Source organism: Plecotus auritus (assembly GCF_963455305.1).
Source record: "Plecotus auritus genome assembly, chromosome: 8".
Lineage (NCBI taxonomy): Eukaryota > Metazoa > Chordata > Mammalia > Chiroptera > Vespertilionidae > Plecotus > Plecotus auritus.
The window spans coordinates 132,730,801-132,750,520 of record NC_137782.1 but is presented as its reverse complement, the minus strand read 5'-3'; the positions used below and the strand labels follow the sequence as shown (position 1 = coordinate 132,750,520).

General features: G+C 41.5%; 2 protein-coding genes across 2 annotated transcripts; one reads left to right on the top strand and one right to left on the bottom strand.

The window, feature by feature from the left end:
- Positions 1 to 1,387: 1,387 nt before the first annotated feature.
- On the top strand, positions 1,388 to 6,945 carry LOC308256125 (gastrokine-3-like; the record flags this gene model as incomplete). Its single annotated transcript, XM_080684122.1, is given in 7 exon segments — positions 1,388 to 1,405; positions 1,408 to 1,422; positions 2,686 to 2,739; positions 2,921 to 3,055; positions 4,624 to 4,731; positions 5,713 to 5,854; positions 6,851 to 6,945. Coding segments are annotated over 7 exon segments (567 nt in total).
- Positions 6,946 to 7,798: 853 nt separating this feature from the next.
- Positions 7,799 to 14,163, bottom strand: GKN2 (gastrokine 2; the record flags this gene model as incomplete). Its single annotated transcript, XM_080684954.1, has 6 exons — positions 7,799 to 7,881; positions 9,162 to 9,318; positions 9,963 to 10,073; positions 11,865 to 12,002; positions 12,434 to 12,555; positions 14,148 to 14,163. The coding sequence occupies 6 exons, from the start codon at positions 14,161 to 14,163 to the stop codon at positions 7,799 to 7,801; spliced, it is 627 nt and encodes a 208-aa protein (XP_080541080.1).
- Between the last annotated feature and the right edge of the window lie 5,557 nt (positions 14,164 to 19,720).

Genomic DNA, 19,720 nt, shown 5'->3' with positions numbered 1-19,720 from the left:
GTTCTATTCAGGTCCTTGGCCCATTGTTTAACTGAATTATTTGCTTTATTACTATTGAGTTGCATGAGTTATTTATATATCATCAAATATTTTCTGCCATTCTGTAGGGCACCTTTCTAATTTATTGATGATGTCAAGTCCTTGAACTGAATAGCCAAAGCAATCCTGAGAAAGAACAAGGCTGGAGACATCTCACATCCTGATTTTAAACTATATTACAAAGCTATAGTAAGCAAAACAGTATAAATGGTGTTGGGAAAATTGGATATCTACATGCAAAATAATGAAAGGCATTCCTTTAAACTATTTTACTTATTCAATCACTAACTGTTGGATATGTGCTCTGTGTATTTTTTTTCAACCTCAGACAGTAATGGAGATAATGGTATGATATTTGAGCCTTGGGTCACCTGATAGTCCCCAAAGCCCATCTACTTCAGTTTCCCATTGCTGATTTACATTTAACATTATAAGGTCTGAGATGTCTGTCTTTCCCCTTTGATCACTTTTGTGACTAAGCTCACCCATAAATTCATTTTCTCCCAGAAAAAAATGATCTGTTTGGTTCTGGCCTTCTGGACTTTGACCCAGGTAGTTGGGTCACTACCAATCAAGAGCTTGAGAAAAAATAAGATCATATATGAAAAGGCCTAAATTGATGCTTGACTCAACATAGAAAGGAGTTCCCATGGTCTTAGGAGTTCAAGGGCTAGTCAAATGGTCCTTTATGGAAAAAAGGAGCCCTTAAATGAAAGCTGGCAGGAGAGAGAAAAGCCATACAGTGAAAACAAAATATCAGAATGTCAAGAAAGTCAACTAGAGGCGGATGTTTGAAGAGGTAAAATGAGGCCAGCCTCGTGGGTGGGCAGAGGGCATTGAAAGACCAACCTTGTGATTTTGGGTTTGGATGAAGAGTTAACCAAATTGTTTTTCAATCTAATCTTATAGTTTCAATCTGCCTCTTTTGGCTTCATAAGATATTTCTCAACCCGCCACTGTTTGTATAGAACTTGTCTGTAATTGAGAAGTTGAAAGGCTAAATTCACTAATGCTGTATCAGGACCATTCTGCAGAATCTAATTTTTGCAATTCTTACCTTAGTTGTTAAGGTCATGGGCATGCCAGCCCACAAAGAGTTGTTCATATGCCATGTTTGCCTTGGAACCAGTAGAGGTAGCACAGTAAAAAGAAAATATTTAGAAGTAGTTTAAGAAAAGTGATAACTGTGATTACATAAATTTGCCTTATTTCCCCACTGCATGACATCCGGATTATGGTTAACTACCCAAAGTCCTTTATTATGGCAATAATTGAAAAGTTCAGAACTATATAAACCAGACTTAGAAAATAAACGGGACATAGAAAATTCTATTATGCATACAGTTGCATGGGGTCTGCAAGAGAGGCAATATGAAACACTTTGTAAGTATATTTTCTGATTTCAAATGCAGATGATTGTGTTTTCAGAATCAAAATTGCCAGGGGGCACTTCTTTTTTCCCTCCTAGGGACTCTTTAAATTAAACCCAAATAGAATTTCTAATCATTAATTTGACACATAACCTCTCTGTTGGCAAACCTCTCTGTTTTGGAACATCCACCTGAATGATGGGTATTTCCCAAGAGAACTGATAACTGATTTCTTAAAAGAATCTTCGGGGGTTGAGTAGATATTCATAGTTTAGGGTTCTCTCTTCCTAGATTGATTGTATTTAAAAATTGCCAGTGAAGGAAAGTTTCACATGTATTTGATATATGGCCCCAACTCTCAGAATAGTTTAATAAAATATTACTGCTATCTGCATCTCAAGTATCTCCTTGATTGGTCCCATTGTATTATGATTATTGTTCATAGAGGAGCTGTTTTCTTTTCCTTTGAAGATGAACCTCACTTTTACGGTGTCATGGCATGTGGCATACTGCATAGGGTATTGTGAGGATGGGGAAGGAGGTTGTTGATTTTTGTTTGTTTAAGTGCACTTAAGCTGAGTGACCCTTCAGTAGAGAAAGGTTCACTGTCACACACACTTATCCTGGCTTGTTTCTGCCCTACTAATTCTCTTTCGCTTACTCTCTGATGCCTGGAATTCCCTCAACAGGTAAGGCAAACCATGCCAAGAGAAAATGAGTCACTGAAAAGATCTCAAGAACTAATAACATTTGAGTAAAATCTATTTCCAAATGAGGTGTAAATAAGTGGTGCCTGGTCCTTTCTTCTCAGGCAAGGTGGAAGAAAAAGGAAAGGAAAGAGGAGGACAGCAGATGCCTGAGGGGGCAGGGAGGAGTCCCCAGTGGTTGGGCGGAGAGAGGAATGTATAGAAAGGGAAGACTGAGAACCTGAATTATCACTTATTTTATGATTTAGGTTAATGTGGTCCTGTCCTATGTGCAGGTAAAGTGGTTGGTAAGATGCCTAATAATTCAGCCCAGTCATTTGGCAGTAGATATAGAGCAAAACAAAATAGGTTCTTGAGCAAACGATAAAGCTTTGCCTTCTGAGTAGCCAGCACATCCTGTATCAACCACACCAAACAGTCCTCTGGTGCACATTGGGGCCCCAGGGATACACGAATCTGTGAAAATAATTTTAAGAAGGCTCCAACTTTGGGGGCCCTTTGAGTTCCAGGCTCTAGACTCGCCTGAGACTAAGGTAACCAGGGTGCATTAATATTTGTTTCTATTTCAGATTGTGTCTTCCATCCTAGTGATTTTCCTCCTAACTTCATCCTTGGCCCTGACGGTGAGTGAGAGTAGAGGGACCCAATCTGTGTAGTCTTCCTTAAGCAGAAGTTTTTCATAAGTGATAATCTAGGGTGACTTTTCTCAAATGTCTTATGAGTGTCCCTGTAAACCTGCAAGATATGGGCAAAGCAGAAACTCTGGACTTTCAACTCTTTCCCTTGTTGCTTGGTTTTCTCCAGACCATCAGTAACAGCCATCCTCTGGATGGGTCTGTGGGGACCCAGAGCATCCATGTCAGTGCCATCCGAGGTATGGTCAGCATCCGAGACAACAATGTTTTGAGTGAATGGGATGGACTCATGGACTACAAGAATGTAAGATGTGGAACACATTCATCACAATCCAAACTTTAGCCTTAGCTTTGCCCGAGAGAAGAGGACACTGTCTACATTTGCCTTCTCTAGGTTTAGGCTCTCAATGGTATTACCTGTCTCTAGGTCAGGGACTAGAAGCCTTCCTCCAGTTGTGTGACTTTCTCCTGATCCAGCAACTGTAGGAGGAACTTCTGTAGCCTGTAGGGATCCCATGCTTGTTTGCTTCCTGTGAGCTGTTGACTTCACAGGGCTCCTGGAAGTCTCTGAAAACAGAGAGCCATTTACAGGACGCCTATTTCTTATAAGTGGTATGTACTATAAAAGTTCTTTTGTCTTGATCTCAGATTTTAATCAGTTTACTTACAAAGAAGAATGATTTACTTTCGCTTTTAGAAATCTTGCCTTAACCTGCCTGCCTGTGTCCTTAGATAGTTAAGATGTGGCAGAAAGATGTAGGATTAGGGAGCGACTGCCTATGGCCTTGGCCTGGCTCTCTGATAGAAAAGCTCTATAACTACAGGAACATCACTCAGCCTTTCTGTGCCTGGGTCTTCTCATTTGCATCAATAGCTGCCTTCTATACCTGAAAGGACTCTGGGAAGTAAGAACCCACAGTCCTCTCTCTAGCCCAGAAGACCCTCCGACATCCAGCCACTGCTGGTTAGAAGCCCCTCTGTCTGTCTTCACATTGGACATCTCAGGACAGACACCTCAAATGCAGGCTTTCTCTCTGCTCCCACTTGTATCTACTACCATGCTCTCTTTCCTGAATACATTCTCCCTCACTCTTCACCTAAACCGCCCTGACTTCCTCAAGGAGACATCTCCTGAACCCTCCTAAAGCGAATGCAGGTTAGTGATTTCCAACTCTGTGTTAACCCTTAGAAACTTTTTTTCAAACAATATATTCCATAGAAATCCATTATATAGAACAGAGGAGTCAGAACTGCTCTGGCTAGAGGAGGGAAATGCAGGTGAAGTATTCTTAGGCTCAGTCAAACACAGCCAGGGACCCACTTCTCTGATCCAAAGCTGAGAGAAGCCAAATGACAGGCTCAGGGCCACATGGAGGGGCAGTTGGTGGCAGACACAGGCCTAGAATCCGAGTCTAGAGGGTATAACCCAAAGATTCTAATCAGCCCGTACATTCAGAGAACATTCTGTAATGCACAGGATGCTTTCACGTAGTATCTCGTCTCATCGTCTCATCGTCATGACAACCTGTGGTGGAAGGCCTGAGGACCGAAAGCCAGATCAGAACCTTAAAGTCAGCTTTGTTACTGGCCTCTCTCCAGTCCCACCAGTCTATCAGTAGTGTGTAGAGTGTCCTGGAAGATTCCTTCCTGTGCCTGCAGCAGGGACAGTGCCACATGGCACTCAGAAGCAGCAGGGATCTGTGGGCATTGCCAGTCCTGCTGCTGGCTCTACACTCTGGTGCCCAGGGGTACTCTCTCTGGGGTGCTCTACATCACAGTCTAAAGAACAGCTATTTGCCAGCTCTGATGGAGAGTAGGATCCCACTAATACTGTGACTGATGAATGACATGGTTCTGCTGTGTTGCTTTAAGGATCTCTTGGTGGCTAAGATATATAGCAAGATGGCTTGTGTCTTGGCCAAGATGGACCAAGCTGTCTTCCCAACTTTGGATGATATTATCAAGGCCCTGGACCCCCAGGTAAGTGAGACAGGTCCCTGTAGTCCTCTCCTAAGATGGTATATTCCAATTCTTCATCCCAAGCTCCTGGGACAATGGTATACACACAGAGAAAACTTGGTTCATACTTGTGCTTAAAGTCCATGAAATCCTACCATTATGCAAAGGACCCCAAGTCCAGTCTATGGCCCACTTAAGTCAAATCATAACCTGATCAATAAAAATTCCATGCAATGGCATAATTTTGATGTATTCCAAAGGGATGTGAGCTACATGTTAGTGAATATAAACTGTTGACTATAAGTATTAGAGTAAATGAATAGAGTGCTCACATCTCCGTGCCTTCTCTCCTTCCCTGCACCACCCCCCGCCTATTACATACATACATATCATCTTTAGATGAAATAAACCAGGTCTGCTGAAACTATCTTCCCCTCAGCCTCTTAAATGACAAAGGCAGTCAAATAAATTAAAAATCAGCAGGAAGTCATTGGCAAATCATTGAAACATGCTGCCATTTGCTTTAGTAACCTGCCCAGATCATTTAAGCAACATTAATGCCCATGGCAGGAGAGTCACTGAACTTGGGAAAAAATGCACTTTGGGTCACATAGAAAGAGAGGTAGAAAGTTTTAACTCCTCTGGTTTATAGCAAGTAAAACATAATATACAAATAACATATAATTTTAAAACTATTCTATATTATCACAGCTGAGAAAAGCAATGGAGGCTGGAAAGTTGTGGAATTAGGAAGAGTTAAAGGAATACAAACCCAGTAACAAAGACACACAGGCTCACTCACAGATTTTTCTGGAGTAATATCATCACCTTGTGGCTAGAGAAGATATTGCAGCTAAAGACAAAACAAGGGCAAGTTTGAGTTTACAGCTATTTCTGTAAAATGAATCACCCAAGTGTGCTGAAATACGTTCCTTGTCTCTTCTTCCTTGCTGCACCGTCTCCATATGCTGTCTCACCACTTTCAAATACCACCTCTTCCAGGGTTTAAAGCATTATCCATCCACTCGCGGCCTGACCTACACTGTTTTACCCAACCGGGTCAAGAACTTAGCACAGTACGGAATGCCCATCAAGGACATGTGCCGAGAGGTCCCTACCTACTTTGCCCAGCAGCGAAAAGAAGGTGTGTTAGGAACTTAACTAGAAACCAAAGACCTTTGGTGAGACAAAAGGTGCAATACAATTTTTAGGTCATTGACCAATTCTAATGACAATTTTTGGGTCTATTCCATTTCTTTGCTACTGGGTATAAAAACAAAAGGTGCAATACAATTTTTAGGTCATTGACCAATTCTAATGACAAGTTTTGGGTCTATTCCATTTCTTTGCCACTGGGTATAAAAATAATGTGGCCTGGGATATATTTCCCTGGTGGCAGAGATGGTCTGTTGTCATCAGGACTGAGAACAGGAAGCAGAGTGAACTTAGCTTTCCCAGATGGTTAAGGGCCGCCATCTCATCAGTGGGATTTGACAGTTGGTAGATACCCTCATTTGACCCAAAGCTTCATCAACTCCTGCCCAAGTCACCCAGTGGCTGGCGTCCCACCATTACAGGTCCATTGCTTTGGGGTGCTCAGTCCCCCTCTTTCTCGGGCTTCCGAGAGGTTGGAATGCAGGACCTTAGTAATTGTAGACCGCACTGGGGAAGGAGCATCTCAGAGGCTGGCACCCCTGCTGGGGATATGGTGGGGATCAGTGGTGGTCAGCTTGAAAAGCTACCAGGTAATATCTCAAAACTACCTACTACTCCAGATATAGTCAGTAATCTTTTCCCATTAGGCTACTGCCAGTCACTTACATCTTAGTATAAATTAACCCAATGAACAAGGCTTTTTCATAACAAGAGGATCCAGCAGGAAAACAGGGAGAATTTGAGGGGCTGGGGATTGGGAGTATGATTAAAGGTCAGTAGAATAGAAATGGGGGGGGGGGATGCAGGGCCAATTTTGAAGCACAGGAGAGAGCTCCCATTTTAGTCCCATTTTAATCTCTTACTAGTAGAGCTCTCCTGAACATCACATCCGATTTAGGTGCAGGATGTAAGATATCCACTCTACTTTGGGGTCTGAAAGTGATTGAGTAACTATTTTGTAAAATGCTTCTCTTTCTTCTTAAAGGTACTGCACTGTCAGTGGACCCTGATTCATGTTTTGAAGTCCAACTTCTGTACTTTATGGGGATCTCCATCTGCGGGGAGATCCCTGGGCTCTGACCCTCCAGGTCCACCATGTGGAGAATGGACCCGCCTACACGGGACTACTGGCCTGAAACCAGCACTTAGGGGCTCAGCACTCCCATCTGCTAATAAAAAGCTCCTTGTTTCTACCTTCTACCTTTTGACCCAAGATCCAGCTTTGTAACCTGGAAAATTGGGTACTGTTTCTCCTTCTGGGTTAGAACAATAAAGTTTCTTGCCTCACTCCTCCTGCAGATGATGGTCTAGCCCTCTCTGCCTGCACTGTCCTCTCTCGAGTTACTGGCATTCCCCTCCACATGCATTCCACAAAATTGCAGCCTGTATGGTCTGAAAGAGGAGGGGCCTCTCCTAGAATGTCTCAACTCTAAAGGCCTCTCTTAGGGTGTCCCTTAAATAATACCTTGATAAATAAATAACAAGTCAAGTTTTTGCTAAAGGTACCCCAAATCCATGCCCCTTCATTAGATGGAGGTCACTGCCACCTGAGCCCCTGCTTCCCCCGGGCTGCCCTAGGGTGTTGGACAGACAAAGGGGCAGCTGGTCAGTGAACAGATGTAAAGATGGAGACTTGCACCCACGAACAAGCCTGTACGTGACCCAGCCATATTATTTGGAAATTTTCACACTTTGTGTACTTGACTTGAAATTCTAGCAATTTCTCTCCTCTATATATTGACATAAACATCAGTTGACACCCCTTTGCTATTTACAAAAAAAAGCAAACACTCAGATAGCTGTAAATGTGGTATTTATGTTTTACTACTGAATCTCAAAATTAGTTGGGGTTTTTGGAAAGAATTTAATTTGTCTTCTGAGGTGAAACCAAAGGGCGTGTTTCTTTGAAAAGATGCAACCAGTGGGCTGATGCTTAAACATTGATGCCTCCACAGATGGAAATCCCAAAGATGCCCAGGAGCCCAGCCTTTACGCAGCCATGAGCACCGGCATCATCTGAAAAGGGGGAACATTTTTTAAGAAAGATGATTAAGAAATGCATTATCAGAATGCAGCAAATCAAAGCCTTTCGTTAATGTCTTGACGAGAGGTTGTACATGTAATTTCATGTTACCCAAGATTTTAGCTATACATGTACGGCAAAGGATAATAGACTGACAATTCCTGGGAAAGATGTCTGTCTCCTTTCAATTGATGCTATGCATTAATGGCATGCTATGTGTCTTTACTTACAAATGCTAATGACCTTACAAAAAGGAAAATGTCTTAACTAAATTTTTATTCCTGGGTAGTAGAAATGTATTGAATGCTAATTCTTTTTGTCTTTATCTACCTCCCACAACTCTGGGGAATTTGTGTTGTTGTGTGCAACATCTGCGGCCCAGCCTCTTTGGCTCTGGCCTCTCTTCCGTATTTAGAAACTATGTATAAAAATATCAGTAAAGCCGAAACCGGTTTGGCTCAGTGGATAGAGCATCAGCCTGTGGACTGAAAGGTCCCAGGTTTGATTCCGGTCAAGGGCATGTACCTTGGTTGCGGGCACATCCCCAGTGGGAGGTGTGCAGGAGGCAGCTGATCGATGTTTCTCTCTCATCGATGTTTCTATATCCCTCTCCCTTCCTCTCTGTAAAATATCAATAAAATATATAAAAAAAAATATCAGTAAAGCCCAGCTGACCCATGAACTAAGAGGTCACCAGTTCAATTCCTGGTAAGGGCACATGCCTCAGGTTTTCCTTGACATCCAGGAATCTTTTTTTATTCAATTCTCTGTATTAACTGGTCAACTTCTCTGCCAGATTATATGTTCCTTGGGGGCAAAGTTTTACCCATTTCTGTATCTCACCTAACATTTAGCACAATATCCACATGTGGTCAGTATTTAATTCCCAAAGCAAACCAGATTGAGTCATGTTTTATATTTGTATTTCACACAACACCTAGTAGAGTGTTGGCACATTAGAGGTTTCAGATAATACTAAAGGCCCGGTGCACAAAATTCATGCACAGGGGTTGTTCCTCAGGCCAGCCTGCACCTTCTCCAATCCAGGATCCCTCAGGGGATGTCCAACTGCCCTCCCCTGCTGGCCTGATCGCCCCCTAACTGCCCCCCCCCTGCCAGCCTGATCACCCCTAACCGCCTCTGCCTCGGCCCCCACCAAGGTGGCTTTGTCTGGAAGGACGTCCAGCAGATGTCTGGAAGATGTCCAGTCTAATTAGCATATTACCCTTTTATTAGTATAGATTGGGTGAAGAAATGATTTATTCATACTCACGTGGTTTTTCAACCACTTCTGCCTTGTACAAGGGGAGGTGTTTGCAGAGCTTCTCAATGGGTGACCCGAAAAAGAACCATTTCATGTCTGTAATCAAAGACTGCAGCGGGTTGTACTTGACCCAGGTGTATTCGTAGGAGGACATGGTCTTCAGAGCCTAGATCAGTATAATAGAGTGGAATTGGGTAAAAATATGTTGACATAATCTGGTATACCTCATTCTCAATTGTTACTTTTTTTTCTTTCAGGTTATTAAATAGAAGGTGGTCAGGAATCTCAAGACATCTTCTCTTCCTGACCACTTAGTCTTCAGAGAATACTCATTATTACCGATATTATTTTGCTGGTGATGACAATGAAACCCAGAGAGGGTGATTCCTATGCCCAAAGTGGCACAAATGGGAGGGAGAATTAAATCCCAGAGGTCTAACTTCATGAATTTTTTTTTTATTCTCACTATACTATATTGTTTCTTTGCATGTTGTATCATTGAATATTATAACTTCACTCCTTTTCTTTGCCATTCACTGTTTCTTAGATCCCTGCTCTGAAAAGAGAAGCTGTTCAGTCCTTTCTACAGAAACACTGGGATTTACTACAAGTTCTTGTATTGAGGGCTCTATGCTAGAAATCAATCTAAGAGATGTACTCCTGTATCAAAAGCAATAAATGTGAAAATACTCTAATAAGTGGATAGTAATAAGATATAAAATGGTGATCCCTTACCCTCTTCATTTCTCCATAGTCACCAGTTTTTCCTGGCTCAAGAACATGGAATATTTAGGGCCACTCCAGAATTACCTTCCTCTCGTAGATGTACCGTTTGAGTTGGTCCAGAGCAGGGATGGCATCATGGTTCATCTTCATGATGTAGCAGGCTCTTTTGGAGAGGATCCTGGATGCGATGTAACCCTGAGGCAGCAAGAGCACAGTTACTGCCCCTCCCAATTCCCTGGATTCTGAACTTGATGAGAATGACGTGTGGACCTTGAGAAAGCCTTGAGCATGCACAGTGAGTGCACATGACTGGTTTTTAATCTGCATTAAACCCTATCCATTTAACTTCTTTGACATAGTATTTTTATTTCTTCACTTGTCATCTCTGTCTCTGAAAAGTGGGCCACATGATTTGTTATGGAATGAGGGTCTACAGTTTGCAATGTGAAAGATTGAGAAGCAGCAGCTCTGTCTCTATTGATTTTGTGCAGCCTCTCCTCGATTTGGAGTACATACAATATTTTTTAGAACTGAGCTTTCCAATATGTTAGTTATTAGGCACATGTAGCTCTTTAAATTTAAATTCAATACAATTGAAAATGTACTTCCTCTGTCACACTTTTACCCAGGCACGGAGATGTGCACTGTGGGTATAGGTAGATTGTTGTCTTCAAGGGCTCCATAGCCACAAGGGCCAGCTGCTTCCCTTTTGGGAAATGCAGATGTAGGTCATTTCCACCATTGCAGAAAGTTCCATTGGACAGTGCTGGTCTAGAAACTCTCCTTAACACACCCACGCCCACCATCACCCCCCATACATACTTGCTTCATCTATTCTTCCCTTCTCTACCACCTTCTCTCCACCTTTTCTCCACCTCTAACCCAAGCTGGCTGGGTAGGGATGGGTTGGAAGAAGTTGGAATTGGAAGGGCAATGGAGGGTGAGGAACTTGGAGCCAGAAGGAACCTAAGGGCATCTAATCTTCATCTAAAGTGGTACTCTTCAGAGTTCCAGATAGTTAGACAGCCTAGAAGACTGTATATAACATAAACCCTTCTGCTTCCTATTTTTTGATTCTCACACATTTTCAGTTCCTAAAATTCAAAAATAGACTGAGACCAATGGTGATGATCATGGAAGAAGCTTAAATCCTCACCACTTCATTTTTTAAAAGGCACTTTTGGCATTTTCTTGAAATCTGCTTAAAAACAATTTCATTAGAACTTCCTTTTAAACAATGTTTTTCAAAGACTCTATACTTTCAAATGTGTCCTGGAACTCCCAATACCAATGGGGAGGAAACATGTGAGGATGCTTGTACAAGACAAAAAGAAAAATGTATTTAGACATCTAGTGAGATGGATGACAACCTACCCATATCCACAGTGCATAACTCTGTGCCTGGGTAAAAACAAACTCGTAGTTACAGTGAACAACCAGAAAATAAGCAAATAATATATGGGTAAAGGACAGAATATGTTTTCTGAGCAGGTTTCTGAGATTTTTTGTTAATAACAGTAACTAAAACTTGGAAATAGTTTGGTGTTTTAATTAACATACAGAAGAAACATGCTTACAGAAAAAAAGCATGATTTATTGCATAGCCTACATGGATTTCTGGTCATTTGTGACTGTTTCATGATTGTTCTTTCTCTGAACAATTTTTTGTATGAGAAGCCCCAATTCATTCATTTATTTATTTGACAAATATTTTTTAGAGTCTGAGTGCTATGCATTGCTTTGGGCTTTATTCATTATTTCTGAGCCTTTAGCAAGACAGTATCATCATGCTTTCAATTTCCACCTGAAAAGGTCAAGTAAACGTGTATGTTTCCTGTCATGTTTTTTTTTCTCAGAAATGATTTTGTTTGTTTGTTCATTAATAGCTTGATTATTTAAAAGGAAAAGCAGAAGTAAGGACATTCTGATGGACTCGCAGAATAGATTATAGAATTCAAATAATATAAAAATTCATTTGCAGCTTACATGTTTATAGTCAAACACTGTGGTAGAGGAGCACGATCCGGCATGGATGTTAATGATGGCACTATTTTTTTCATTGTCAATTGTCACTGTCTCCTGAATATTGCCACCATTGTTGTTTGGGCTGATGATGTTATAAACCTACATAGACCACAAAGACAAAATGGTTTTTCTATAAGTCACATGCATTTGAAAGAATCCCTCCCTGCAAAATAGAGCCTTATTCTTCTATGAATAAGAAATTGAAGACTAAAACCTCTCCACTGGGATCCCAGACAAAAAGCACATGTTAAAATAAGAATGTAAAACTCTCATAGTGGACAATTGTAATGGAGAAGCAATGATATCACAGGAAAGATGAGATTGGCCACATTTTAAAGCAATGGTTTACATTTTTAAGGTATTGCCATTGGAAAAAAAATAATCAATCTCATTGTTTCCATTACTGGTTATTTCTGGGTTCTATCCCAAATAGGTCATATGGACTCTCTACTGTCCTTCAGATTATCTTATATCTTCCTTTTCCTCTCCCAACATCTCCAAACTAGAAAATCCGCAATGAATCAATTCACCTCATATCCATGAGACTGTGTTCCAAAGATGGCCAGCACCACCAGAAATAACACCTGAAAAACAGACCAGTCACTTTCATTCCCAATAAGGTAATCATTGAAGATAGAGACATGAGAGGACACTGGACAGGACAAGCATAAATATCTCAGAAAATATAACCTAAAGGCACTGGTGTGTGGTCATGGATGGTCAACAGTTCCAAGTATAAAACATACACACATTCATTTGGTTGACAGGTATTTATTGTGGGGTTTTTTTGTCACCCAGTTTCCAACATCAAAACCTTCTACATAGCATGTGTTCTTATGCCAGGAAGAACTTAGGGCAGGGGAGCAGTGAGAAATAACTGGTTTTACTATGGGAATGCCCTGGTGTGGTTCATTCTGGCTTTGGATTGCAAGAGGTCAATTTGTGTCCTCTGGTAAGAAGAAAGAAAGAAAGAAAGAAAGAAAGAAAGAAAGAAAGAAAGAAAGAAAGAAAGAAAGAAAGAAGGAAGGAAGGAAGGAAGGAAGGAAGGAAGGAAGGAAGGAAGGAAGGAAGGAAAGGGAGAGAGAGAGAGGAAGGAAGAAAGAAAAAAAGGAAGAAAAAAAGGAAGGAAGGAAGGGAGGAAGGAAGAGAGAGAGAGAGAGAGAGAGAGAGAGAGAGAGAGAGAGAGAGGAAGGAAGAAAGAACGAAAGAAAGAAAGAAAGAAGGAAGGAAGGAAAGAAAGAAAGGGAGAGAGAGAGAGGAAGGAAGAAAGAAAAAAAGGAAGAAAAAAGGAAGGAAGGAAGGGAGGAAGGAAGAGAGAGAGAGAGAGAGAGAGAGAGAGAGAGAGAGAGAGAGAGAGAGAGAGAGAAAGAAAGAAAGAAAGAAAGAAAGAAAGAAAGAAAGAAAGAAAGAAAGGGAAAGAAAGAAAGAAAGGGAAAGAAAGAAAGAAAGAAAGAAAGAAAGAAAGAAAGAAAGAAAGAAAGAAAGAAAGAAAGAAAGAAAGAAAGAAAGAAAAGAAAAAAGAAAAGGGGCCCTGGCCAGTTTGGCTCAGTGGATAGTTCCTGGACTGAAGGGTCTGGGGTTTGTTTCTGGTCAAAGGCATGTATCTCGGTTGCAGGCTCAGACTCCAGCTCAGGTTGGGGTACATGTGGGAGGCAACAAATCAATGTGTCTCTCTCACATGGATATTTCACTCTCTTTGTCTCTCCCCTTCCCTTTCACTCTCTCTAAAAATCAATGGAAAAATATCCTAGGGTGAGGATTAACAACAACAACAAAAAGGAAGTGGGAGGGTAAAACACATTGGATATGGATTCACAGGCAGTAAACACAATGGATTTTTTAAGGGAAAATATGAAAATAAGATGCTTGGGGACATGGCTAACTTTTGAGGCTGACATCAAGGAAAACCTTATTCTCCTACAATCTATGCCTTAGTGTTACCATCAGAGAAAGGTTAGGCCATAGGCCATCCAACTGACACTGAGGCAGTTCTGACACTTAGCTGTGTAAAAGTCTAATCCAATACTCTGATCCTGGTTTTGTGCTGTCTCTTCTGACATCACAGTGTACCACACTATCACTGAAAACTGCTGCTGGAGGGCATCTGCTAGAGGCCAGTATTTTTAAGAACTGTCAGTGGGACTTTTCTACTGCCCCTTCTATATTGCCAATAACATTTCTCTCCTGATGGCTGGGGGTGGAGTGTCTGACAAAGATCTGTATGCAGATATCCCACCTGCCAACCTGCATAGGGACACATCTTCTCTGACTCCAGGCTGGTTCTAGTAACCTCTGACACTCCTATGTATTCTATTAATGGGTCTAATACAGAGGCGTGAACAGGTGGGTGGAGGACTGACCAGCTTAGTGGTACGATTAGAGAGAGCTCAGGAAGTGCCCCCTGCCTCCAAATAACCACCCACTCAACACTGTAATCACTATACCACAGCTATAGGTCTGTGCTTCTGGTTAGGTCTCCTCTTGGAAAATCAAGAGGCTCCTGGGAGAGGTTAACTCTTTAAGCTGACAGTCTTTAACACCTAGTGGGGAGGTACTTAATCATTTTGCTTTCTCCCGTGGCTTCTAAATGAGAATAAATAGAGACTGGGGCAAGGAATTCTGATATCGATCAGACCATAGTCCACTGGCCATGGAGCACTGCAGTGAGGAACTATGGAGACTGGGGCTGGACTGAGATAGGTTGGAGGGGTAGAGGGGGTCATGACAGGGATGCTTTGCCAGGATTCTCCTGTAAGTGGGGTTTAAAACAGGTACATTTCTAGCCTAAATCCCAAGTTCACTGGCTTGGAAAAAATCACATTCCCCCACGTCTCAGTCTTCTCTTCTGTAGAACTGGGTAATACTACTCAGCTTAGAGTTGTTGAAGTAATTAGATGAAATTATTCATGTGATATGTTTAGCATAAGGCCTAGTATACACTTGGTAATAACTTCTGCTATTATTATTAATATTTTTTATGTTATTATTTTTAACTAGAGGCCCAGTGCATGACATTCATGCACTGGGGTGGGGGGGGGCGGGCGTCCCCTCAGCCCGGCCTGCACCCTCTCACAGTCCGGGACCACTTGGGGGATGTCCGGCTCCCACCACTGCCACTGCACTCGCCAGCCATGAGCCTGGCTTCTGGCTGAGCAGTGCTTCCCCCTGTGGGAGTGTACTGACCACCAGGGGGGCAGCTCCTGCATTGAGTGTCTGCCCCCTGGTGGTCAGTGTGCATCATAGCGACCAGTCATTCTGCCATTTGGTCAATTTGCATATTAGCCTTTTATTATTAGGATTACCACTTCTCTTTTAGATAGTAAATGAAGTTATCCTGAAATGCTTACATTCCCTCCAAAGCTCATAATAACAATTATTCTTAAAAATTCTCCACATTAAAATTCTCTAGGTATTTCCAAAACTTTTTCTTTGTATTTTCAGTAAACATTTCAAAATTTAGACAATAAACAAATAAATATTTGACTTAATATTCAACACTATTCCTAACAAAGACATCATTTACTCAATCACTTATAAAGCATGCAGTGCATATCTAAAGACCCTGAAATCTAAGGCATATTGGATATCAACATTCCCTGCAGGCAGCCACCACAAGAGTATAAAGAAGCATAAACAAATACTCACAAGGGTTTTCATTTTGTTGGAAGGGAAGAAGGTGCTGGAGCAAGTGAGGCTGCCTGGAGCAGCTCCTACCCTTTATATTGGTTTCAAGGTGTGGAAATCTCTTTCCAGACCGATCACTGTGGAAAAAGCTGTGTCATATCTGACACACCCCAGCAAACTCCTTTATCGAGATTGAGACCCAACCACATAACCTGATATCAATGAAGTTCATTAGTCAGTAGTGAAAATTCACCACTTGGTCACTCTGTAAATATTCCCTGCTTATCTGCTCTATGTTGCACTTGAGAGTTCAATTTCCACCCTTTAAAAACATTGCGAGATGTTTGTTTTACACAGACATCTTACTGACACAGAAGGGCATATTCTTAATATTGCCTCCCGCCGCCCCCCGCTGGTAAAGTCCTCCCTTAAGATCTGAGTTGGAGAGTCCATTCCCCACTCAGTGATTGTTCGACCCTACCCTGCTTCTTGAATTCCTCCACCCAAGGAATGGACATGAGACTAGAGGCAAAAACAGTGGCTGGGGGCCTCTTTTGAGAACAAACAACCTTATGACTTTATTTGTCTTCCCCTTTAGAGTTGGTATCAATTTTCAGAGATTCATGAAGAACAGGGCTCAGAGATTTCGCTGCCCAATTACCAGGGTTAACCAAATTTTTACATTAAGCCTTGGCCAAGACACTGTGGAAACTGTGATTTATATATCTCTAGTTATCTTGAGGAGCATTGAGAAATTCTCAGATTTAAAAAAAAAAAAAGAGAGAGAAAATAAAGTTTAATTTGTGTAATTTTTATAATGCCACAATCAGAAAAGGCTATCTAGTGTTAGGGTGGGATCATGAACTCAGAAGGTGGGGCAATACAAAAACAAACAAAAAATTGAAAATTTGTTAAATATTGAGAATCACTATAATAAGCAAAGGAACAGCACAGATGATGTCCTTGATCTACAACTAGAGTGACTTCCTAACTAGCAGGATTTTTTAATAGGGCTTTTTAAAAAGAGATATTTGGGCAATTTGGGGCTGACCTAGTTCACTGGAATTCTGCTACACTGGCTATTCAGTTGTGGTGGATGTAAAATGTGCTGCTTAAAATTTATTTTATTTTATTTTAGAGATAGAGAGGAAGAGAGGGAAACATGGACTTGTTGTTATACTTATTTATGCATTTATTGGTTGACTAGAGGCCTGGTGCACAAAATTCATGCACTCAGGGTATCCCTCAGCCCGGCCTGCCCCCTCTCGCAGTCCGGGAGCCCTCAAGGGATGTCTGACTGATGACTTAGTCCCGTAGGGAGCGGGCCTACACTGTCAGTAAGACATCCTTAGCACTGTCGTAGAGGCGGGAGAGGCTCCCGCCACTGCCACTGTGTTTGCCAGCCATGAGCCCAGCTCAGGGCTTCTTGGGAGCACACTGACCACCAGGGGGCAGCTCTTGCATTGAGCATCTGCTCCCTGTTGGTCAGTGTGCGTCATAGCGACCGGTCGGTCAGCCGTTCAGTCGATTTGCATATTAGTTTTTTATTATATAGGATTCTTGTATGTACCTTGATGCTCTAAACAACTGAGCTACCTGGCCTGGGTGCTGCTTTTATTTGTTTAGCTTTCTGAGATAGCAGTAGCAAGAAAGATTACAGTTTTGTAGTATATCCGTCACTCTTCTCCCAGGTCTGGCTCCAAAAGCCCCCCAAAGCAAGCCACACCTATACTAGTAGACATGAGAGCAGATAGAGGTATTACCGCCTACCCTTTACTTTGTCCTGTCCCCAGGAGTTCTGAGTCTATAGGCTTGATAATGATATAGTTAGCATTTATGAAACACTTGACATGTTCTAGCACTTTCTGAGCACTTTGTATATATTGATTCATTTGATCTCATAACAGCCCTCTAAGCTACCTTCTATCCATGTTCCATTTTACATATAGGAAAACTCAGGTGCAGGGAAGTTAAGTAACTCCTCAGCATTATGCTGCTTCCAGGGGCAGGAGGGAATTTGATCCCAATCTGACTTTACAGTCCACACTTGTAACTGCCAGTACTATACGCCTGTTAGTTGCTGGGTAAGTGTAACTTCTTGCCTTACTGAGATGGAGGAGTTAGTATGGAGGCTTCTGCTTCCATGTTTCCTTTTTTTTAATTTATTTAATTTAAGTCATTTTTCATTTTTCAATTATAGTTGACATACAATATTATATTAGTTTCAGGTGTACACCTTGATATTCAATAACTTACTAAGTGATTATCCAGTTAAACCTCGTAGCCATCTGACACCATAGATAGTTATTAAAATATTATCCATAATAATAAAAGTGTAATATGCTAATTAGACTGGATGACCTTCCGGACAAAGCCAGGGTTGTGAGGGAAGCCCAGGTCCCGGGTGCCGGAGGGAAGTCGGTGCCGGCAGCCAGGGGAAGGAAGGCCTACTCTTGCATGAATTTCATGCATCGGGCCTCTAGTTGACTATATTCCCTATGCTGCACTTTACATTTCCATGACTATTCTGTAACTACAAACTTGTACTTGTTAATCCCTTCACATTTTTCACCCATCCCTTCAACCCCCCTCCCAGAAAAGAATGTTTTTTGGCCACAAGATTGGTTTGAAAAAATCAGGCCTACCCACAACTTGATGGTGAAAACTTTTTTAAAAAAAATATCTTTATTGATTTCAGAGAGGAAAGGAGAGGGAGAAAGAGACAGAAACATCAGTGATGAGAGAAAATCATTGATCAGCCTCCTCCTGCATGGGATCAAGCCCATAACCTGGGCATGTGCTCTGACCAAAAATTGAACTGTGACCTCCAGGTCGATGCTCAACCACTGAGCCATGACAGCTGGGCAACAGTGAAAACTTTTAAATAGGGGGATTGGGACACTGAGTTTGTACGAGTGTAAGCTGCCTGGTCCCCACTGAGGGGATGAAATCGCTGACATGGAAGGGTCTCATGCTGGCTGTTCCCACACCTTGTATACTCTGACGCAGCAGGTGTGAGAAGGGGCACAGGCTTGTGGACTTTTAAAGCTCTATGTGGTTCTGATTGAAAGAGCTGTTTCAAATCCTGTTCAAACCGCTCGTGAGGAAACTAAGACTCAAACAGGTTAAAAAATGGGGGCAGGTATGGGGTGGAGAGGGTCAATAGGGGAAAAAAAGGACATAAAAATTTAAAGAAAAAAGCAAACAAACAAACAAAAAAAGGTTAAAAAATATGGCCAAGGTCATATGCATAGTTAGTGGCAAAGATAAAACTTTTTCTTGCTTTTCTATTGTTCAAAAAATAGAAAATCCATTGGTTTGTTGCCTTTCTATACATAAGTTTAAGCCAATTTGTGTCTTTCTCTCCAATACATCAGTTACCTTTTCTATTATAAGACCTAAATCTTCTACTTTTACAATCTCTCTCTCTTTCTCTATCCCTATTCTCTCCCTTTTCTTTCTATCTCACAAGTTACTTCTGCAACTCTTTTTTTTTTGCAGGGATTTACATTACATCATGTGCCGTAATATATCAGACTCAACATGTCTAAAGTAAAGATGTTGCATTCTTTTTCTCAAGCTGCTCCTTTTTTTGGACATTGTTATTTCTGTTGATAACTTCTCTGAGTCTACAGGCTCATTTTGAAGTTATCCTTGATTCTTCTGCCATTTTTCCTCTGTAATGACTTTCTAATTTGGGTCTTTCTCCAATACATCAGCCCATACTCCATTCCTTGTCATCACCACCACATACTGTCCCTGTCACAATGATTTTAATCAGAATAATTGGCACTAGCTATTGTAACAAACAACACTTACATCTCAACCACTTGACTAAATAAACTTTTATTTCTCACTCACATAAAGTCTAATACAGATGACTTCATGGTGGGTGGCTTTCCTCCAAGTGATGACTTATGGATTCCACCTTCTTCCTTAGGCAGCTTCCCCATCTTGTATCTGTAGCTTCATGGTATCCTGACATCATGGAACTGGCAGATGGGTGTTTAGATAAACAGTATGAGAAGACACATCTGCTTTCTGCTTTTAACTTCTTCAGACTGAAAATGACCACATCTGTTCATTATCCATTGATAAAGACAGTCACATTGCCATATCTAGATGTGAGGGAATTAAAGCTTAGCCCTATGCCAAGAAGACAAAGCCTGTCTGTGCCAAAAGACCAAAATTAT